This window comes from Schistocerca piceifrons, chromosome 1 (assembly GCF_021461385.2).
Source record: "Schistocerca piceifrons isolate TAMUIC-IGC-003096 chromosome 1, iqSchPice1.1, whole genome shotgun sequence".
Classification (NCBI taxonomy): Eukaryota; Metazoa; Arthropoda; class Insecta; order Orthoptera; family Acrididae; genus Schistocerca; species Schistocerca piceifrons.
The window spans coordinates 876,137,211-876,159,939 of NC_060138.1; the positions used below are offsets into that span (position 1 = coordinate 876,137,211).

The 22,729-nt window shown below is 38.9% G+C and overlaps 1 protein-coding gene across 1 annotated transcript in view; it reads left to right on the plus strand.

Moving 5' to 3' along the window:
• LOC124716404 (nucleosome-remodeling factor subunit NURF301) overlaps window positions 1-22,729 on the plus strand; it is a 274,017-nt gene that overhangs the window by 42,359 nt on the left and 208,929 nt on the right. Inside the window, exons 7-9 of the mRNA XM_047243171.1 lie at window positions 1,454-1,558; window positions 19,799-20,005; window positions 20,928-21,110. Coding sequence (XP_047099127.1) covers window positions 1,454-1,558; window positions 19,799-20,005; window positions 20,928-21,110 — 495 coding nt within the window. The remainder of the gene's footprint in view (window positions 1-1,453; window positions 1,559-19,798; window positions 20,006-20,927; window positions 21,111-22,729) is intronic.

The window sequence follows — 22,729 nt, forward strand, 5'->3', positions numbered from 1 at the left end:
GACTAGAAAGGGTATGTGACCAAATACTACTTTTGGGGATAATGGTTTATGTTAGATATGCTGTTCCTCCTCTGAGATCGTGACTTGAGGTAGCGCTAAGCTCTGGCAGTGAATGTGGTTGAGTACTTCAAGACCTGTGTAACACGAGGAGTACAGATGGTTCGCAGTGGGAATGTGTAAATGGTATCACTGGAGAAATTTAATGGAAAATCTGTCTTGGGCATTGTTGCGCAGGATATTGTCTTTGAAGGTCTTAGTAATGTAATTAGCTTCCCACTTGGCACTGGGCACCCACATGTGCTGCTGGGGAGGGACATTTTGAACTTTGATAGCTGACAGTTATAGAAATGGAAGTACTGTTGATGTTCAGTGTATTTGGTATGAGCAAATGTTTTAAGTAGCCATCTGAAATGTGTATATCAACATTAGGAAGGTACCGTATTTACTCGAATCTAAGCTGCACCTTTTTTCCGGTTTTTGTAATCCAAAAAACTGCCTGCGGCTTAGAATTGAGTGCAAAGTAAGCCAAAGTTCTGAAAAATGTTGGTAGGTGCTGCCACAACTAACTTCTGCCGTCGAATATATGTAGCGGGTTGGGGGAATGGAGTGTCGCTTAACAAAAGAAGAGTCTAGGTCTTCCTCCAACGAACTGGTAAAATTTGATGTTGCTTAAAGGAGTTTTTGGAAACTGTTTTGGAGTTCAGGGTAAAAACGTGTCTACAGAATGTGTGTGCCTGGGAAAATAATATGATTTGACCCAGATGTCCAGCGATTTCGAAGTTTTTGTCTGGGGTCAGCAATTTATAAGTGTTGGTAGGCATACCTGGCATATTTAGCTTTCTTCATTATCGTAAATGGTACTCGTACAATAATATACATCCAATGTATATTAATAAATAATAATATGTCCATTTTAAGTTAAATGATATTTATTGGTTTAGATAGTGAGCTATTTGCTGCTATTATTCTTTTGTTAAAATGTGTTTGAAATACGTTGCAACCTATATTTCTACATAATTATAAAAAAAATGATTGAATCTGTTGAAGTAACATATTCAGTAAGTTCTGACGTCATTTTATTCAGTGTAATATGATACTCCTTTGTGGGGAAGGGGGCTGTAGCCCCCATAGCCTCCCCTTGCCACCGCCCCTGCTTTTAATGGCATAAATTGTTTTTGCAATGTGATTATTGAACAAGTCAGTTGCCCACCTGTTGTTTATGCAGATATTGTTTGTTTCTTGGCATTTACAGTGAAACAGTGTATTGGTTTGTGCATCATAAGAATTGCTACATCATAGGCATGGTTTACTATAGCAAAATAAAGAACATCTACTTATTTGTATTAGTGTGAAGACAGTGTTTGCTGTTTCTATTGTTCCACACCCATCATAAAATGTTTGATTTTCTATCTAAACTCCACCAAATGTTAAAACCCAGTATTTATGTTTTCAGTGAAAACTTCAACAAACTCGGTGTTATCAGATGCAGAAGACGATGATTTGGATTTGGATTCTGATAGAGAGGGTGACGAGTGCAGTACAAGGATAGGCAAAGATGGTGAGTTGTAACTGTACTGTGTCTCCAAAAGATCAAAATAAGGTCATCATACATCCATTTTTTCCTTGGTGAACTTTTTTTTTTTTTTAATGTGAGAAGAGGGATTGTGTGGGTATTTTTTCAACAACTCATACCCAGACCACAAGATTTAAAGTTCATTAATGTGATTTCTAGATTAATTTACAATGACTAGGCCAATGTTCAGTTGCTGAGAATGATTTTCCACAGAAAAACATATTTTCTACTGTAGAGTCTATAAAATACAATAGTTCTCAACGTACATCTACATCTACATGATTACTCTGAAATTCACATTTAAGTGCTTGGCAGAGGGTTCATCGAACAACAATCATACTATCTCTCTACCATTCCACTCCCGAACGGTGCGGGAAAAACGAACACCTAAACCTTTCTGTTCGAGCTCTGATTTCTCTTATTGTATTTTGATGATCATTCCTACCTATGTAGGTTGGGCTCAACAAAATATTTAAGTTGGTGACTGAAATTTCGTAAATAGATCTTGCTGCGACGAGAAACGTCTTTGCTTTAATGACTTCCATCCCAACTCACGTATCATATCTGCCACACTCTCTCCCCTATTATGTGATAATACAAAATGAGCTGCCCTTTTTTGCACCCTTTCGATGTCCTCCGTCAATCCCACCTGGTAATGATCCCACACCGCGCAGCAATATTCTAACAGAGGACGAACGAGTGTAGTGTAAGCTGTCTCTTTAGTGGACTTGTTGCATCTTCTAAGTGTCCTGCCAATGAAACGCAACCTTTGGCTCGCCTTCCCCACAATATTATCTATGTGGTCTTTCCAACTGAAGTTGTTCGTAATTTTAACACCCAGGTACTTAGTTGAATTGACAACCTTGAGAATTGTACTATTTATCGAGTAATCGAATTCCAATGGATTTCTTTTGGAACTCATGTGGATCACCTCACACTTTTCGTTATTTAGCGTCAACTGCCACCTGCCACACCATACAACAATCTTTTCTAAATAGCTTTGCAACTGATACTGGTCTTCGGTTTTCTTACTAGAAGGTAAATTACAGCATCATCTGCGAACAACCTAAGAGAACTGCTCAGATTGTCACCCAGGTCATTTATATAGATCAGGAACAGCAGAGGTCCCAGGACGCTTCCCTGGGGAACACCTGATATCACTTCAGTTTTACTCGATGATTTGCTGTCTATTACTATGAATTGCGACCTTCCTGACCGGAAATCACGAATCCAGTCTCACAACTGAGACGATACCCCATAGGCCCGCAGCTTGATTAGAAGTCGCTTGTGAGGAACGGTGTCAAAAGCTTTCCGGAAATCTAGAAATACGGAATCAACTTGAGATCCGCTGTCGATAGCGGCCATTACTCCGTGCGAATAAAGAGCTAGCTGTGTTGCACAAGAACGATGTTTTCTGAAACCATGCTGATTGCGTATCAATAGATCGTTCCCTTCGAGGTGATTTATAAAGTTTGAATACAGTATATGCTCCAAAACCCTACTGCAAACCGATGTCAATGATACAGGTCTGTAGTTCGATGGATTACTCCTACTACCCTTCTTAAACACTGGTGCGACCTGCGCAATTTTCCAATCTGTAGGTACAGATCTATCGGTGAGTGAGCGGTTGTATATGATTGCTAAGTAGGGAGCTATTGTATCAGCGTAATCTGAAAGGAACCTAATCGGTATACCATCTGGACCTGAAGACTTGCCCGTATCAAGCGATTTGAGTTGCTTCGCAACCCCTAAAGTATCTACTTCTAAGAAACTCATGCTAGCAGCTGTATGTGTTTCAAATTCTGGAATATTCCATTCGTCTTCCCTGGTGAAGGAATTTCGGAAAACTGCATTCAATAACTCCGCTTTAGCGGCACAGTCGTCGGTAACAGTACCATTGGCACTGTGCAGCGAAGGTATTGACTGCGTCTTGCCGCTTGTGTACTTTACATACGACCAGATTTTGTACCAAATTTCGAGACAATGTTTCGTTTTGGAACCTATTAAAGGCATCTCGCATTGAAGTCCGTGCCAAATTTCGCGCGTCAGTAAATTTTAGCCAATCTTTGGGATTTCGCATTCTTCTGAACTTCGCATGCTTTTTCCGTTGCCTCTGCAACAGCGTTCGGACCTGTTTTGTGTACCATGGGGGATCAGTTCCATCTCTTACCAATTTATGAGGTATGAATCTCTCAATTGCTGTTGCTACTATATCTTTGAATTTGAGACACATCTCGTCTACATTTGCATAGTCAGTTTGGAAGGAATGGAGATTGTCTCTTAGGAAGGCTTCTAGTGACACTTTATCCGCTTTTTTAAATAAAATTATTTTGCGTTTGTTTCTGGTGGATTTGGAAGAAACAGTATTGAGCCTAGCTACAACTAATCCCTGTATCAGTCATGATGCTCTCTATTAGCTCTGGATTATTTGTGGCTAAGAGGTCAAGTGTGTTTTCGCAACCATTTACAATTCGCGTGGGTTTGTGGACTACTCGAAATAATTTTCGGAGAAAGCATTTAGGACAATCTCGGAAGATGTTTTCTGCCTACCACTGGTTTTGAACAAGTATTTTTGCCAACATATCGAGGGAAGGTTGAAGTCTCCACCAACTATAACCGTATGAGTGGGGTATTTATTTGTTACGAGACTCAAATTTTCTCTGAACTGTTCAGCAACTACATCATTGGAGTCTGGGGGTTGGTAGAAGGAGCCAATTATTAACTTAGTTCGGCTGTTAAGTATAACCTCCACCCATACCAATTCGCACGGAGTATCTACTTCGACTTCACTACAAGATAAACCACTACTGACAGATACAAACACTCCACCACCAATTCTGCCTAATCTATCTTTCCTGAACACCGTCTGAGACGTCGTAAAAATTTCTGCAGAACTTATTTCAGGCTTTAGCCAGCTTTCTGTACTTATAACGATTTCAGCTTCTGTGCTTTCTATTAGCGCTTGAAGCTCAGGGACTTTCCCAGCACAAATACAACAATTTACAACTACAATTCCGACTGTTCCTTGATCCAAGCACGTCCTGTATTTGCCATGCCATTTGCGATTGCAGCCCACCCCGTACTTTCCCGAGGCCTTCTAACCTAAAAAACTGCCCAGTCCACGCCACACAGCCTCCGCTACCCGTGTAGCCGCCAGCTGAGTGTAGTGAACTCCTGACCTATTCAGCGGAACCCGAAACCCCACCACCCTATGGCACAAGTCAAGTAATCTGCAGCCAACACGGTTGCAAAACCGTCTGAGCCTCTGATTCAGATCCTCCACCCGGCTCCGCACCAAAGGTCCGCAGTCGGTTCTGTCAGCGATGCTGCAGATGGTGAGCTCTGAGCCTTCACCAGCTTAGATAGCCACTGGAATCCAGAGAGAATTTCCTCAGATCCAAAGCGACACATGTCACTAGTGCCGACATGTGCCACAACCTGCAGCTGGCTGCACCCTGTGCTCTTCATGGCATCCGGAAGGACCCTTTCCACATCAGGAATGACTCCACCCTGAATGCACACTGGATTTCTTCCCCTCCTTAGCCGCCATATCCCTAAAGGGCCCCATTATACCCCTAACATTGGAGCTCCCAACTACCAATAAGCCCACCCTCTGCGATTGCCCGGATCTTGAAGGCTGAGAATCATCCTCTGAAACAGGGCAGGCAGCTGCATCTGGCTCAGCCAGAGACGGTACCTGAAACCTGTTTGTCAGACGCACCTGGGAGGCTTCTGATCAGCCTCCGAGGACGTCTTTCGCTGCCTTCCACGCCCTGGAACGATCTCCCAATCAACCACAGGCGAGGGCTCAGCCCCACTGCGGGCAGCAACGGGGGCAACCACAGCGGCAGACCGATCTGGGGACAGACGGGACGAAGTTGACATCCCCGTGATACCCAAGTCCGGCTCCCAACAGTGGTGCCCATTGGCAACAGCCTCAAGCTGCGTGACCGAAGTCAGTGCCGCCTGCAGCTGTGAGCGAAGGGATGCCAACTCAGCCTTCATCCTAACACAGCAATCACAGTCCCTGTCCATTCTAATCGATGTTGAACAACAGTTACTGAAACACGAGTCCGTGCCTAGATAACGCAAGGGAAACATGCAAAGAATGTATGAACTAACCTGTACAAATGCCTAACAACTGCGCTACAATCTGCCTGAATTTATGATTAAAGTAACTAAAACTCGAAATTACACCTCCTATACGAAACTCACACGCAATTTAAGTAAGAATCTACGAAGTAAACACAGAAAAGAAGCTGTATACGTATCTTTCTGCGCTGTCGACGTGCACCAACTGGGAGCTCAGGCCACAGCTTTGGTATTAAACTAGGAAAAAGCCTCACTTGATATATTCAAAGCAGTGCTGGCGTGAGTTAACAGCTCTCTAAGAAAGTGCAGTGTTCAGTGCTTAAATGATTGAAGATAGTGTGATAAAGCAGTACCTTTGCCCAGAATCAGTTAACCATCATTTTGTCATTTACAAAAATGAAGTTGATTTTCAGATGATGATTTGGCAGGCAAATCAATTGTGTAAAGATGTAATAAAGTAGTATTGAAACAAAACTGTAGCCTACAAAGGAGTGCATCTAGTTTGAACAAAGATGTGCTCTGACAATCAGTTCATAGGGCAGGTGTTGCACTTCAGTTATCTTGGTTGTGAAAGAAGCTGCTGGAAAAACATGAAATTTAAAATGAGATGAATATGCTTCAACAGTGCTGTATATTAATGTGTACATAAAAGTATGACCGTAATGCCCCAGTGTGAAAATTTTTTTAAGACCCTGGCAATGCCTATAAAATTGTAGTATGCAAAGAGTTTCACCTCTCTAAAAGGGGAATATTGGATGTACAAAGCTGATGAAGTTTTTAGAAGGGGAGGAGGGTCATGAGGAAGGGAAGGAGAGAGTGTGTGTGTGTGTGTGTGTGTGTGTGAGAGAGAGAGAGAGAGAGAGAGAGAGAGAGAGAGAGACCAGCTAGACAAGAACAAAAATAATTTATGTCAAAAGTTGAATATAAATACCCAGCATAATAAAATGCATCAGGGAGAGAGAGAGAGAGAGAGAGAGAGAGACCAGCTAGACAAGAACAAAAATAATTTATGTCAAAAGTTGAATATAAATACCCAGCATAATAAAATGCATCAATACAGAGATGCATGTAATAGTCATTTGAAGAAAATTGCAGCGAACTTAACTACACTGGTGATTGTAGAGAATCCAATGAGTAAGAGAAATCAAGATAATCCATTACGATCAGAAACAGGGTGAGTGTGAGCCTTAATGTGGAGGGTTCCATACATTACAAATCAAGGCACTACTGTTGCATCAATGCTGTACAGACTGCCTTCCTTCCAACCACAGTTATTGCGAATATGACAAATCTGGGAATGACGACACTGTAGTTGTTCCCTATCCGGTGACTCATTCTGTGACTCTTCCTGTCTACTGAAGCTTGCGTGAGTGTGGGACTAGTCATGACTTAGTGTGTACATGATCTTTCTGTTGTTAAGCAGCAGTGACAGGACAAAAATGGCAGATTGTTGGGGTCAGAGGACTTCCAACAAAGCTGACTTTTTTGAGACTCTGGAGGGAATACAAAACAAATGGTTGTATTCTCATTTATTCCATCTCCACATCTCTACTATGAGAGAGCATATGTGCTCTGTCAAATGAAAACAGGTCACAGGCTTACCATCAAAAAGCATGCTTTTTATCCTTTTTGTCATGGCAGCTTGCATTTATGGGCTAATGATGAGTTCTGTAGCTTATCATTCATTTCTGCAACTTTTGTGAAGATTGCTATGAATTTATGTAATAATTAATCACCATTAAGAGAACACACTTCAGACACATGTCCAGTTTTCTTGTATTGTCATCAGAGATGTGGTAGTGTCTGGAAAGATTTTGTATGTCAGAACAGGGAGAAATTCACTATGTATCATCCCAGAAGTATTTGCATTTGGGGAGGATCAATCGTTATTTTCTCAATTCATGATTTCTGCAACTTGAGTTTCTTAAGCTTTGTTGACTATGTTCTATGCAATTCCATACTCCGACATATTGTCTCTGGGTCAAGAAAACACCAGCTTTCATCTCCAGTTACAATTCGTTTCAACTAACTGGTATCTTCATCAACTACGTCAGTGAAACTGGGGCAACATGTCGCCTGATGCACTCTCTGCTCTTCTGTCAGTAAATATGGCACAGACCAGGACCAAATCTTTCTCTTGTGCAAATCTTGCTCTAAAATGGACGTAGCTTTTTCCTTATTGACAGTACGTTTCACTGCAACCATTCTGTTTGTAAATTGTCTGTCAGAGACGACAATTTCCTTGGTGTTTTCCTCTACATCCACCCAAGCAGATGCAGGACATCCGATGGGAGATTAATCTTCTAAGGAGACTGGATTCGTTTCCTTTCTTAAAATTATGAAAACTAGCAAAAAACTTGTGCATGAGTTAGACAATCATGCTCTTAAACATGTTGCATGTCCCTGAAAACTTGATGCTGTTTGACTTAATCTAAAATTTTAGTACACCTCTTTGATATGTGATACTGCATTTGAATGCTGTTTCTTGTATAGTGTTACTTTCTTGGCAGTTGCATGCACAGGCTGTCTCTTTGATATGATCAGTGTCTGAGTAAATAACATTTTAAATGGTAAAAGTTACGCATAGGCCCCTCACCTCCCCTGCATTTTCATAGGTTATTTATGATATCAGTACACAATAGTCATCAAGTTATCTGAAGTTCGTATAATGTTTAGCTGCTGACATAACAAACTGGTAACTGACTTGGAAGTAGAAACATTTTTATTTAATTTTGTTCATCATATCCGATGTTTTTGGAAAGCCTACAACTGTGTCATTCATTATGTAAATAATGCAACACTGAATCAGTTAGGTATTTTTTTCATATTAGCATGATGTATTTTTTAAGTATGTTGTGTGATTTCTTCATGTGCATTGTTCTAGCTTTCTTGCTCCGCAGTTGTCTTTTGGTATACTTGGCCTCCTCCATTATGCAGAAGACCTCACACACACAAACTGTCACTTGCACTGCTTGTTTATGAAACAGCACAAAAATGTGTAAATATATGCGCTTCAAAATGAGAATAAATTCTTGAAATCTGCCATGCTATGTTTGGAAAAATACATAACTGATGCAACATTTCAAGTTACGCCCATCGGTCACCATGCCAAGCAGAATGGTGGCAAGAGACAAAGTATGAATTGTTCTTACTTTTACCAATTCAGATCTGTTGAGTAGAGCACCCCTGATGTCAAGAAACTTAACCACATAACATTTGTAAACACTACTTTAAGACCTATGCCGTGTTAGCATAATTTTATGTAAGTTACTTCAGTTTTACTTGAAAAAAGAGACAGCATTGGTCGTATATTTTTTACTATTGCAAAATCGATTTTCTGTCACTGAGTCTATGCGATTGCCGTAAGCTTAGTGACAACAGTGCATCCCAAGTTAAGTTATACAATATAGCACTGAAGATGGTCACTCAGAAAAATAGTAAAAAATATACGACCAATGCTGTCTCTTTTTTCAAGTATACCTGTTATCTGGTCGTAGTGCACAAGACAACATGGAGTCACCAATCAATTACTTCAGTTTTTTCTCCATGAAAGTTGTTTCATAAAGTGTAAATTATGGGGAAATCGTACACAGATTAATGCAAAAACATGTGACAATTAATGTTGTGAAGGTAGGAAATTTGATGAGAGCGATAAAAAAATGTTGTAAATGGTGGGGAAACATTAACTTTGAGAACATAAAAGTGGGGTTATACTGTAGATGTATAAGAGCTCAGTATACCGCTTTATATTTACCAGAGGGTCCTCTGATGTCATCTCCAAACTTACCATCTCCGTATGCTTGGAGACTCAACTCACCAGTCTCCGCTGCTGCCCATTCGACTGAAAATTCTCATTTGCTTCTATTGTCATGCACAAGTGGACTACAAAGAAAGATTACACAAGTTCACATGTATAACTGAGGACTCACAGCGTTGCCTCTCCTTACACAACCATTTGGAAAAATGATTATATACACCAGTACAATGACTGATTGGTAGGGACCAGGAAACGTAGCATCTATTGTTTGTAAATGATCATACGCTCAAATGTAAAAGGTAGTCATGCTACATGAGTGAAGACAAACAAATTATTAGTTCCGTGAAACTGCCTGTTAAAAAAAACTGCTGATTGGGAACTTTTTGACTGGAATGTTTGCTTTTGCAAAAACTTTTAACACCTTTTTCTTCCAAAATGGCCTTTCTTTTCTTTGGTTAGCTGCATTTAATCTGTCAATAATTACTGCCGTGTTGAAAAGCAGCAGCATTTTCCCTCCAGTTAAGTGAATGCATCTCTGATATATGGTGTTTCTGGACATTATTTGTCTTTTCCCACCCAATCTGAAGATTAAAAAGTCTACAGACAACTAATTTTGACCTTTCACATGCATTCACAGCCCTACGACCTATGCTTGACAATGCTACGGATAGAACTGACAAGGCACATAGTGTGGAAGTAGAACCGAATAAATGACCACTCAATTTTAAAGTTAGAGGAAGAATTTCGGTACTGTCAAAAAACTTTACAGATTTTGTTTTCCAGTTGGTATATTGCAGAGAGCAGGTGCTGTAGGCTATAGTCGCACATGGCCATGAGTGTAAAAAGACTGGGGAAGGAGTGATGTACCAGTCACTTCACATATTTCAAAAGAAGAAAAGAAAACAATGAGCAATGGCAATGCACAGCACAAAACATTGAGGGACAGCTACTGCGCAATTGCTTGTTGAAGTTAGCAGAGTATTGTTAACGACGTAGTTCAGGCCTTACCTCTAGCATTATTCGGTGCAACTACAATTCAGAACATCTGCCACATAATTTGCCATGTTAAAACTGTCCACATTATACTATCTTTTGAGCTTTAGCTAACAAACAAACGTAAACATTTCTTTCTTATATAAATGCTATGTCTCGTGGCTGAGTACTACATTGCATTATGTGATGTGTAACTTAAACAGACCATTCAGCTGTCCACATTGGCATGGCATCAGATCATTGAATGCATTGATATATTGTTGCGTTTATACACTTTATATTTTGCAAGTACGTTCTTGCATACATTATATTTCCAAATTGGGATTTGCGAGATGATGTATAATGCCAGTAACTGCTTACATTTTCGAGTATGTGTGCAGAAAATAAAGCTATTTCAAATAATCTGTGATAAATAGCTCATCTGGATGCAATTCACTATGAAACAGCATCTATTAAATAATTTTGCGTTTTCACATTTTGAGACAGAATTTGCATCTATTTCACATTTATAACAAAATGTGAATTTTCTAGCCGTTACTGATTGGTTAGTGGTGTATATTGTTAGTAAAGGAGTAGTGGTTGGAATGATATTCACTACTAGCTGATCAGTCATTATTTTGTTATATAGAATATAGTCTTTCCAAATGGTTGCTTATGTAGTGGCAATACTGCAAGTTCTTGGTTACATTTGCGAACCTGCATATTTCCTCTCTCCCTTTGCTGGTATAGTCCACTCGTACACTACAATGGAGTCAAGCGATGAGTTTTCATTTAAATGGGCACCACAGGATGCTAGTGAGTCAAGTCTCTGAGAGTGTATATAGAGTTCAATTCTGATCTCTAATAGTTTATGTAGAAAGACCAGGATCAAATTGTTAAGCTGGAATAAGTGGCCGTCTAGTTCTGAAAGAGCAGTAGGAGGGTGAGAAGGTTAGATATAGTCTAATTACCGTTGAAAGTGCGTATACTTGTCTTACCACAGACTTCTCTGAGTGTACGAGCTCAATGTATTAGAGAAATACATCGGTTCTGCAAAATACTCTGTTTTCAGCTTATTCCGGAAAATGCAAGAATCAAGGAAGGTTGTTACTGTGTTTGGTTTTGTGACACATTTGAATATATCCAGAAGTTAAGATAGTTTGGTGAGCACATAAAGTGAGACAAATGACCCACCATATATATATGATAACTTTGCTCCCAAAGAAGACAATAATTTGCTAATTGAAGCATAGGTAGTTGGCATCAGGGAAGATTAAGCTGTTGTAGTTTGGAAGGAAAGCAGTTCCAGGGTGTATACGTGGACAAGGAAAAAAAATTCCCAGATTTTTCTCGGCTTTCCTGGTTAGAAATACACTTTCTCCCAGGTGAAAACACACTTTTTCCGTGTTAAGTGGCACTATATATTTCCCTCAGAACTGCAAAACTTATCAATCCTGTGAATGGTTATGGTTTCATACACAGGCGTAGAATTAGAAAACGAAATGCAACATGTACGCTGTGTATTTTTGTGTTACGAAAGTATACATTGGAATTCCACCAAACACCTCATGTTACTTTCTCAAATCATTGAAATCGAGATTGCAATGCACTTTTGTAAGCCAGTTCAACTTGCATAATAGGATATTTACTTTGAAAGTAATGCTTTTCAAACTACCATTTACAATATTTTCCCGCGACTTGTTAGGAATAGGTTCGTTTCAGCAATTGCCAGAGAGTGCAGATAACTGACGACATGGTGCTTGTGCAGCTACCGCGACGTAGGAAGCCCCTATGTATGTACGTGTAAAACATTGAAAGATGTCATAAAAGAAAAAGGACATCAGAGGATACTCCAAGAGCATTGGAATTTCATGAACCATACTAAATGTGCACATTTAAAGTGCATTCTTAAAGTGCACATTCGTATGTCCAGATTCCCAATGAAGTAGATCTCGACCAGATATTAAGCTTTTCAGTGTGGTTTTCAGGATGTATATTTTCTTGGAGCACCAGTACTGTATTATATCATATTTGGTTCTTTATTATGGCATAATGCCATACATGCTAGAAGTTGAAAACATGCACTTGAAAGGCAGTGAACAGTTGAAACTAGCCAGTACTGTGGAATTAAACATTTCGTTTCAAATACATTGACTTCCTCTGTGGAAAAGGTTAATGAATGTCAAATTTCTTTAGCAAACAGACTAAAATAACTTCATTGTTCTGCAACGCGATTAATGCTTGACTGTCAGATAGGTGGAAAAAAAATAAAATCTGAAACTAATAACCTGTTTTAGTGTTCCATAATTATGTGAATATATTTTAATTCACTTGATAGCTTCCGGGCACAGATATCTGTTTTGTTTTCATTTGACGTGAGAGCAAACAAACGGGAAACAGCAAAATCACTAAATGTAAACACGGGTCACATGGAGACTACCCATTATAACTCTGACTGCTCTGCGCATCAGCTCCGGATCTGCAATATTTGCTAACCGGGTCAATACTAAAAAAAATCGAACTTTCAAAAATATGTTCATCTTGTAGCACACATCTTTCTGAAAAGTCTGAAACATAAAACATACGTGTTCGAGGAAATTTAAGACATGTTATTTGGTCTTAAGTGTGACAAAGTGCAGTGCCACGCCTCTTCATACAGCATTCTTCTATGGCACGTCACTGTATTTCACTCTGTGGCATTTAAACGTGTATATTTTGTAATGGATGCCATGAAACTATATTCAGGACAGTGGAAATTGAAATGTCCTGTGGTGCCTCTCCTGCTCCCAGTCGGCTGCTTTGATAGCATGACCTTCTTTTTTAAAAAATAAATAAATAAATAAAATATCTCGCATTAATAATGGGTGGGATTATTTGTAATTGGGAGAACAAGATCTCTTCAGAAAATTTGCACTCTTTATTGCCTATTAGCTAATAACTTGCTGTTTTGTGTGACATAAAATTAAGTATAGGATACATAAAACCAATAAAGACAAGAGACAAGCAAGAAAGTACATATTTATTCGATCCTTAGCTCCTAGCATTTTTTCTCTCTAATCTTGCTGCAGCTTTACACGGTGTGCTTTCTTGTCTGTGAATAAATCTATTACCTCATCAAAGTTCGTCAAACGTTTTGCTACATGAAAAATTGAAATGTCGTTATCTAATACTGAAAAAGCTGTTAATATAAATAATAGCAAAGACTGCTGTGGTTTATCGATTTGATTACATCTATTTAATTGTAAGACATTTCCAGGGGCAGATGTGGACTCTGACCACAATCTATTAGTTATGAACTGTAGATTAAAACTGAAGAAACTGCAAAAAGGTGGGAATTAAAGGAGATGGGACCTGGATAAACTGACGAAACCAGAGGTTGTATAGAGTTTCAGGGAGAGCATAAGGGAACAATTGACAGGAATGGGGGAAAGAAATGACGTAGAAGAAGAATGGGTAGCTCTGAGGGTGAAGTAGTTAAGGCAGCAGAGGATCAAGTAGGTAAAAAGACAAGGGCTAGTAGAAATCCTTGGGTAGCAGAAGAAATATTGAATTTATTGATGAAAGGAGAAAATATAAAAGTGCAGTAAATGAAGCAGGCAATGAGGAATACAAACGTCTCAAAAATGATATCGACAGGTAGTGCAAAATGGTTAAGCAGGGATGGCTAGAGGACAAATTTAAGGATGTAGAGGCTTATCTCACTAAGGGTAAGATAGATACCGCTTACAGGAAAATTAAAGAGACCTTTGGAGAAAAGAGAACCATTTGTATGAATATAAAGAGCTCAGATAGAAACCCAGTTGTAAGCAAAGAAGGGACAGCAGAAAGGTGGAGGGTCTACACAAGGACGATGTACTTGAGGGCAATATTATGAAAATGGAAGAGGATGTAGATGAAGATGAAATGGGAGATATGATACTGCATGAAGAGTTTGACACAGTACTGAAAGACCTGAATCGAAACAAGGCCCCAGGAGTAGACAACATTCCATTAGAACTACTGACAGCCTTGGGAGAGCCAGTCCTGACAAAACTCTACCATCTGGTGAGCAAGATGTATGAGACAGGCGAAATACCCTCAGACTTCAAGAAGAATATAATAATTCCAATCCCAAAGAAAGCAGGTGTTGACAGAAGTGAAAATTACCGAACTATCAGTTTAATAAGAGGTGTTGTAAAATACTAACACCAATTCTTTACAGACGAATAGAAAAACTGGTAGAAGCCGACCTCAGGGAAGATCAGTTTGGATTCCGTAGAAATATTGGAACACGTGATGCAATACTGACCCTACGAATTATCTTGTTTCTAGCACTTGTAGACTTACAGAAAGCTTTTGACAATGTTGACTGGAATATGCTCTTTCAAATTCAAATTCTGAAGGTGGCAGTGGTAAAATACAGGGAGTGAAAGGCTATTTACAATTTGTACAGAAACCAGATGGCAGTTATAAGAGTTGAGGGGCATAAAAGGGAAGCAGTGGTTGGGAAGGGAGTAAGACAGGGTTGTAGCCTCTCCCCGATGTTATTCAATCTGTATATTGAGCAAGCAGTAAAGGAAACAAAAGAAAAATTTGGAGTAGGTATTAAAATCCATGGAGAAGAAATAAAAACTTTGAGGTTCGCCGATGACATTGCAATTCTGTCAGAGACAGCAAAGGACTTCGAAGAGCAGTTGAACGGAATGGACAGTGTCTTGAAAGGAGGATATAAGATGAACATCAACCAAAGGAAAACGAGGATAATGGAATGTAGTCGGGTGATGCTGAGGGATTTAGATTTGGAAATGAGACACTTAAAGTAGTAAAGGAGTTTTGCTACTTGGGGAGCAAAATAACTGATGATGGTCGAAGTAGAGAGGATATAAAATGTAGACTGGCAATGGCAAGGAAAACGTTTCTGAGAAAGAGAAATTTGTTAACATTGAGTATAGATTTAAGTGTCAGGAAGTCGTTTCTGAAAGTATTTGTATGGAGTGTAGCCATGTATGGAAGTGAAACATGGATGATAAATAGTTTGGACAAGAAGAGAATAGAAGCTTTTGAAATGTGGTGCTACAGAAGAATCCTGAAGATTAGATGGGTAGATCACATAACTAATGAAGAAGTATTGAATAGAATTGGGGAGAAGAGGAGTTTGTGGCATAACTTGACAAGAAGAAGGGACAAGTTGGTAGAACATGTTCTGAGGCATCAAGGGATCACAAATTTAGCATTGGAGGGCAGCGTGGAGGGTAAAATCGTAGAGGGAGACCAAGAGATGAGTACACTAAGCAGATTCAGAAGGATGTAGGTTGCAGGAAGTACTGGGAGATGAAGAAGCTTGCACAGGATAGAGTAGCATGGAGAGCTGCATCAAACCAGTCTCAGGACTGAAGACCACAACAACAACATTTTGTCACTGTCTGCTAGATAAAGCCGGCTAGGGTGCCCGAGCGGTTCTAGGCGCTACAGTCTGGAACCGGGTGGCCGCTACAGTCGCAGGTTCGAATCCTGCCTCAGGCATGGATGTGTGTGATGTCCTTAGGTTAGTTAGGTTTAAGTAGTTCTAAGTTCTAGGGGACTGATGACCTCAGAAGTTAAGTCCCATAGTGCTCAGAGCCATTTGAACCATTTTGCTAGATAAAACAAAACAGGCCTTCCTAATATTGCAGCAATTTTGTAACACACACCAAATAAATGAGACTGTTTTGACACAAATGGCCATTTTTATAACACGACGGAATATAATTCACTAAGTGACAATATCAAATGCCTATTAAGCATACTAAAGCGAAAAGCTTTATGTTAGGAAGTAGTTTCACGTTTCATTCATACGCGTCAGTTTCTCAAGCGTGAGATTGAAATGTAGTATTACAAAATTTTTATATAAATTTGGACTCGTCTAATTCTTCCATAATTTGTGTGATGTTCCCGTTTCTTCTCCTTTCTCATCCTAACAAACAATCTTGTCATCACTAGTTCTGTAGCTATTCCTGCTACTGTCAAAATTTGTTCATTGATTAACTTCACTAACCCTGCCAGAAGCACAGATTTATTTATCCTGCTATTATTCTCCGGTTAGGCGTTTTACATGTTCCTACAACATGTTTTCCACGTTACTTCCAGAATAGAACTTAAGTGGGTGCTCGCCGGGGACTGCAGAACTGGTCTTTACTAGTGTAGCGATCTGGCCAAAAATTTTGTGGCAAAATTTGATTTTCTTGGATACACCGAGAAGTTAATACATTATCTTTCTCATCTGTTCTTCCTGTTAGTTGTTTATTTTACATTCTGATAGTGTGAATCTAAGGATTTTAGTAGTAATTATAAATAAGCTGATCATTCGCAAACCCAATGAACCACATAATCAGACAGCGATTGGTATTCATCCATTCGGCTTTATTCCGCTCAGCTCGTATAGCCCGGTCCCCTTTTGTCTGGGACGAGGATTCTCCTGACAGAGACATCACATACACAATGCACGCAATCAAAAATCAACTTATGATTCTTTCAGAAATCAACTTAAAATGTGTTAAAAAATGTTCAAAAACCAACAGGGACGCGTTTCAAAATCATACGAATAATCGATAGACAACGTGCGCTGGATGCTAGGTGCTTTGTGAAACAAGTTTTTTTTTTCCTCAAGAATATGAATTTGGCACCCCCTTTTCCCAGTAGCATCTAACTGCTTGCACATCCAACAGCCACATTCCTGTAGCCAGAAGCGGGAAAATCTACTACTCAAACGCGACTCAACTGTGCATGCGCATGAGCCCACTCGTAACTGCTAAAATAAATCTAATGTAAACAGTTGTGACTTCACACTCATCAGAGGCAATTTGTTGTTATGAAGCATTGCATGGTGTTCCTAAGGCCTTTGACACATTTTGCTGTTGGCAGACGCTTGCATGAGCACTGTGTGTCGTTGCTGTATATGGCTCATTTTCTTTGCAATTTAAGTTATTTTCATTTTTTTCTCTTTTTTATGTTTTATTGTTGAAGTATTATTCTGCAGTAGCAGGATACAGTAATGTCCTTTGTTAGAGTATCGGTTCTTACCAGTCAAAATTACAAAAATTTAACAAAAAACTAAAACATTGAAAAATTTCAAGGTTTTTCCCGGTTTTCTACCGGATGAAATACTTCCCGGGTTTTACCCGGATCTCCTGGTTGTCCCGTGTCATATACACCCTGAGTTCAAGTGTGCCATAATTCTTTCCATGTTGATAATCCATGAAGTTATGTGGCTTTTGGAATACTATTTTTACTTACTTATATTTTATTGAAGCATGTGGGAAGGTAGCAGTTTGCTAATCTTTGTTCAGTTATACATGACAATGAATTAAATGTAAAATGTCTGTCATCAGAGTCTCCTTCACTGCAAGGAGGACAAAGCATTTCATTTCACAAAAATCTTTTTAATGGATTTTTATCAATCTGCATGACTTACGAGTCATTGTAGTATTTTATATATTAGTTTATTCTTAATTTCTCATTCTTAGAATTGATTTTTGTGTGGAATGGCTCTCAGATTAAGGCTGGCATCTGCATCTATTCAAAGAGTTGTCTATGTTTATTCAAATATTTTGAATCCTTTAATTTCATCTTGTAGGTGTTTTGTGTAGGGTGTTGATAGCTAGATTGGGACATATGTTTTGCATCCAGAAGTATTTTTTAAATGCACAAGAAACTTAAAAATAAGCTAATTTATATTTTTCTACGATTCATTTCATTCAGTGAACTACTTACATCCTTGGTCTGTTTGATAGGGGACTTGGCTGTTTCACTTGTTCTTGTTTATTTCTCAGAATGCCACCATAATGCCCATTTGCAGGATGTGACATTGAAGTTGTTACACTTGTCACAAGCTCTGTTGACAATGGGAAAATTATTGTAGTTTAAGAGTGTAGATTTGGGCTGTTGTGGAACCAAACATCCTTTTAGTAAAACATGTTACCATTGTCAGCACACATTCCACGGGAACGCAGACCATGTGTGGGTTCCCAGAAGCCAGAGGCTACCATTTTCCAATTTTCCATCTATGAACTTACCACTGTCGGTAAGACTTGCACACATCTTCTTTTGTAATATATCTATGCTTAAAAAAATGATAGTACGTTGTCTCTATAATTTGAAATTACACCTAGCAAGTGAACACAAACTGCATACTTAGACGTTACCACAAAAGGAACATCTTAATTGTGGGCTAATGATCAGTTGTTTGATTCACCATTGGCATCCACAGCAAATTTAACTATTGTCTATGTTGTAATAAATGCAGCAACAAATTACAAGGCGCAACTCTGTTTAGTTACCTCTTGGCAGTGTTAGTCACACTTTCAGTATGGTCCACAGTTCTCCTTATATTAGTCCACAACTCATCTCTTCTTTGCCACAAAGACGTACATGTTGCCGAAATGGCATGAAATAGAAAAACTTGCAACAGGCGGCCGATCAATGCAGGTGGGGTTTCCCAGCTGATAATGCCGTATGATCATTTCATTTCTCTTCTCTTCATATTGATTCAAATTTTTTAATGACAATCCACCACTCTTTCAAATCAATTTTAAGCTTTTTAGTGATTCTGAGGTCATAGACTACTTAATACACAATTTTTTTCTCCCTTGCCAATAGATATTTTAATTTGATTGCTAAGCAACAAAAAAATTCGTAACAATGTAGTAAACTGTTGATTTTTCATAACTGAAGAAGTTTATTACTTTAATCGGAGTTTGGCTAGAGAACCACCTCAGCAGCTGAATATTAGCATTGTTGCCTTTGGTTCCAAAGGACCCTGGTTCAATTCCTGGTACCTCTTTGAATTCTTCTGAGGAAGGGAAATCTTGAATGGGGTCCACTCGACCTTATGAGGCCAAATGAGGAGCTGCTCAAATAAAGATACAGTGGCATCACAATGATTTTGCTACTGGAAATAATGGCTGGAGGGATCAGCAACATAAAAATCACATCGCATAATTGTAGATCACTCCTTGTACTGTTTCGCTGCCAGCAGTCGGCCACTTGTAACAGGCCTGATGCCTAATTTGTGAGTGATGTTTATGTTTAAGAGTTTGATTGGAGTGAAGCATTTTCTTCATCAGAATTATTTTTCAGCTTCAGTCTCATCTGTGTCAGCGGAAACTATTTTGTGTTTACAACTGTTTTGCTGAATGGTTTACTTGACTGTATCATGAGGTTAACTAGCTGTAGATGTAAGAAGGTAGTGGAAAAATTAAAGTTGAAAAGAAACTCAATTTAGCTGCTGCACACTGTACACAAAGCCTAACTGTTTGAGATTCTCATGTAGCAGTGTCATGATGTGATTTATTAGGATTTGTAGTAGTTTTTCAATAAGGCCGATGTAGTAAAAACAGTGTAATGATACCTTTACCTGTCACAGATATACTTATCTTCTTCTGTTACAGGAAAGAAACATACAATAGTGACACGTTCCAAAACCGGTTCCCTTCAACCACGCACATTTAATATGGATGATTTGAAGAGACGTAGTGCCGCTGGTCTAACAAAAGCAGAGTTAGAAAAATTGCAGAGGGATCAAAAAGAAATTGAAAAGGAACTAGCATCTGATGGGACTCGTATAACAAGACTGAAAGCACAACAGATAGCCACAGGTATTTCATTAGCATTTTTAAGATTGTTGTATGTTTTTTGTAATCATAGGTGAAAAGAAAAAGTATAATATTGAAAGCTAAGTTGAAAAATTATGATGAAGAGGAAGCTCAAGGATAATGAGATATATTTAAATTAGAAATGAATGTTAAGTTTAGATGTGAAGGTAAGCTGGTGGATGTTATAAAATATGTTTGGAGAAAAAAAAATTATATTTAAATGTGGAAGGGGGACTCCAATTTGATCAAGCATTGTGGAGTAGGGGCAAGGTACTCGACTGCTGTTTAGGAGGATGGTAATTTTGATCCCCGTGTTATTCAAAGTTAAGTTTTCCTTTGTTTTCCTACATTGAATAACAGTGGCTTCCTTTAAAAGTATCTTCCATATACTTCCCCAACCCAAGCTTGTGATCCACCTATAATGAACTGGTTGTCTTTGAAACATTAAACCTTAATCTTCCTTCAACCAAACTGGGTAGTGAACATTAACTTTGAGATGTTATCAGTTAGGGAGAGACACAGTTGACTTGGGTGACATATTTCCAGACAAGGCTGTTATTATAATACATTGTGCTGTTGTTATGATTGTTGGTCTATTTGTGAAGATATTCACTTTCTGGGATAGGATGTACAACAAGCGGAAAGGGTGGCAGGTGTGAAAAAAAGAGATAACAACTTCAAAGTTGATTATTTTAGATGTTACCTGAAAACACAGTAAAGCATCCTCCATCTGTCTTCAAACGTTTTGGTGGGAAGAGACTAAGACTAGCAGTAAATTTTAACATAATTCACATTTAAAGTTCTTATGCCAAATGCATTGAGGTTGAAGGTTGAAACTGTTTGGTTTGAAAATGTCTACAAATGTATCACATTAACATGTTTAATTGCTTTTTTGCATATAGCCTCATAAACGTTTATGTTTTAGGCACATATATGTTCAAGCTTGGGATGGAAAATACATTCAAGAGCTACACAAATCAGTATAGTACAAATATTGCTGCACTAAATAAACATCAGCGCAATGAAGAAAGGGATAAGAGGAGGCATTTATCCCATAAATTTTCATTGACACCAGCATCTGAATTCAAATGGATTGGTTCACTTTATGGTAAGTACATTTTAATCACTTGGGCTAAATGTGTAGTGAAATAGGATATGTTGTTGTTGTGGTCTTCAGTCCTGAGACTGGTTTAATGCAGCTCTCCATGCTTCTCTATCCTGTGCAAGCTTTTTCATCTCCCAGTACCTACTGCAACCTACATCCTTCTGAATCTGCTTAGTGTATTCACCTCTTGGTCTCCCTCTACGATTTTTACCCTCCACGCTGCCCTCCAATACTAAATTGGTGATCCCTTGATGCCTCAGAACATGTCCTACCAACCGATCCCTTCTTCTGGTCAAGTTGTGCCACAAACTTCTCTTCTCCCCAATCCTATTCAATACTTCCTCATTAGTTATGTGATCTACCCATCTAATCTTCAGCATTCTTCTGTAGCACCACATTTCGAAAGCTTCTATTCTCTTCTTGTCCAAACTATTTATCGTCCATGTTTCACTTCCATACATGGCTACACTCCATACGAATACTTTCAGAAATGATTTCCTGACACTTAAATCAATACTGGATGTTAACAAATTTCTCTTCTTCAGAAACGCTTTCCTTGCCATTGCCAGCCTACATTTTATATCCTCTCTACTTCGACCATCATCAGTTATTTTGCTCCCCAAATAGCAAAACTCCTTTACTACTTTAAGTGCCTCATTTCCTAATCTAATTCCCTCAGCATCACCCGACTTAATTAGACTACATTCCATTATCCTTGTTTTGCTTTTGTTGATGTTCATCTTATATCCTCCTTTCAAGACACTGTCCATTCCTTTCAACTGCTCTTCCAAGTCCTTTGCTGTCTCTGACAGAATTACTATGTCATCGGCGAACCTCAAAGTTTTTATTTCTTCTCCATGAATTTTAATACCTACTCCGAATTTTTCTTTTGTTTCCTTTACTGCTTGCTCAATATACAGATTGAACAACATCGGGGAGAGGCTACAACCCTGTCTTACTCCCTTCCCAACCACTGCTTCCCTTTCATGTCCATCGACTCTTATAACTGCCATCTGGTTTCTGTACAAATTGTAAATAGCCTTTCGCTCCCTGCATTTTACCCCTGCCACCTTTAGAATTTGAAAGAGAGTATTCCAATCAACATTGTCAAAAGCTTTCTCTAAGTCTACAAATGCTAGGAACGTAGGTTTGCCTTTCCTTAATCTTTCTTCTAAGATAAGTTGTAAGGTCAGTATTGCCTCACATGTTCCAGTGTTTCTACGGAATCCAAACTGATCTTCCCCGAGGTTGGCTTCTACTAGTTTTTCCATTTGTCTGTAAAGAATTCGTGTTAGTATTTTGCAGCTGTCACTTATTAAACTGATAGTTCGGTAATTTTCACATCCGTCAACACCTGCTTTCTTTGGGATTGGAATTATTATATTCTTCTTGAAGTCTGAGGGTATTTCGCCTGTTTCATACATCTTGCTCACCAGATGGTAGAGTTTTGTCAGGACTGGCTCTCCCAAGGCCGTCAGTAGTTCCAATGGAATGTTGTCTACTCCGGGGGCCTTGTTTCGACTCTGTCTTTCAGTGCTCTGTCAAACTCTTCACGCAGTATCATATCTCCCATTTCATCTTCATCTTCATCCTCTTCCATTTCCATAATATTGTCCTCAAGT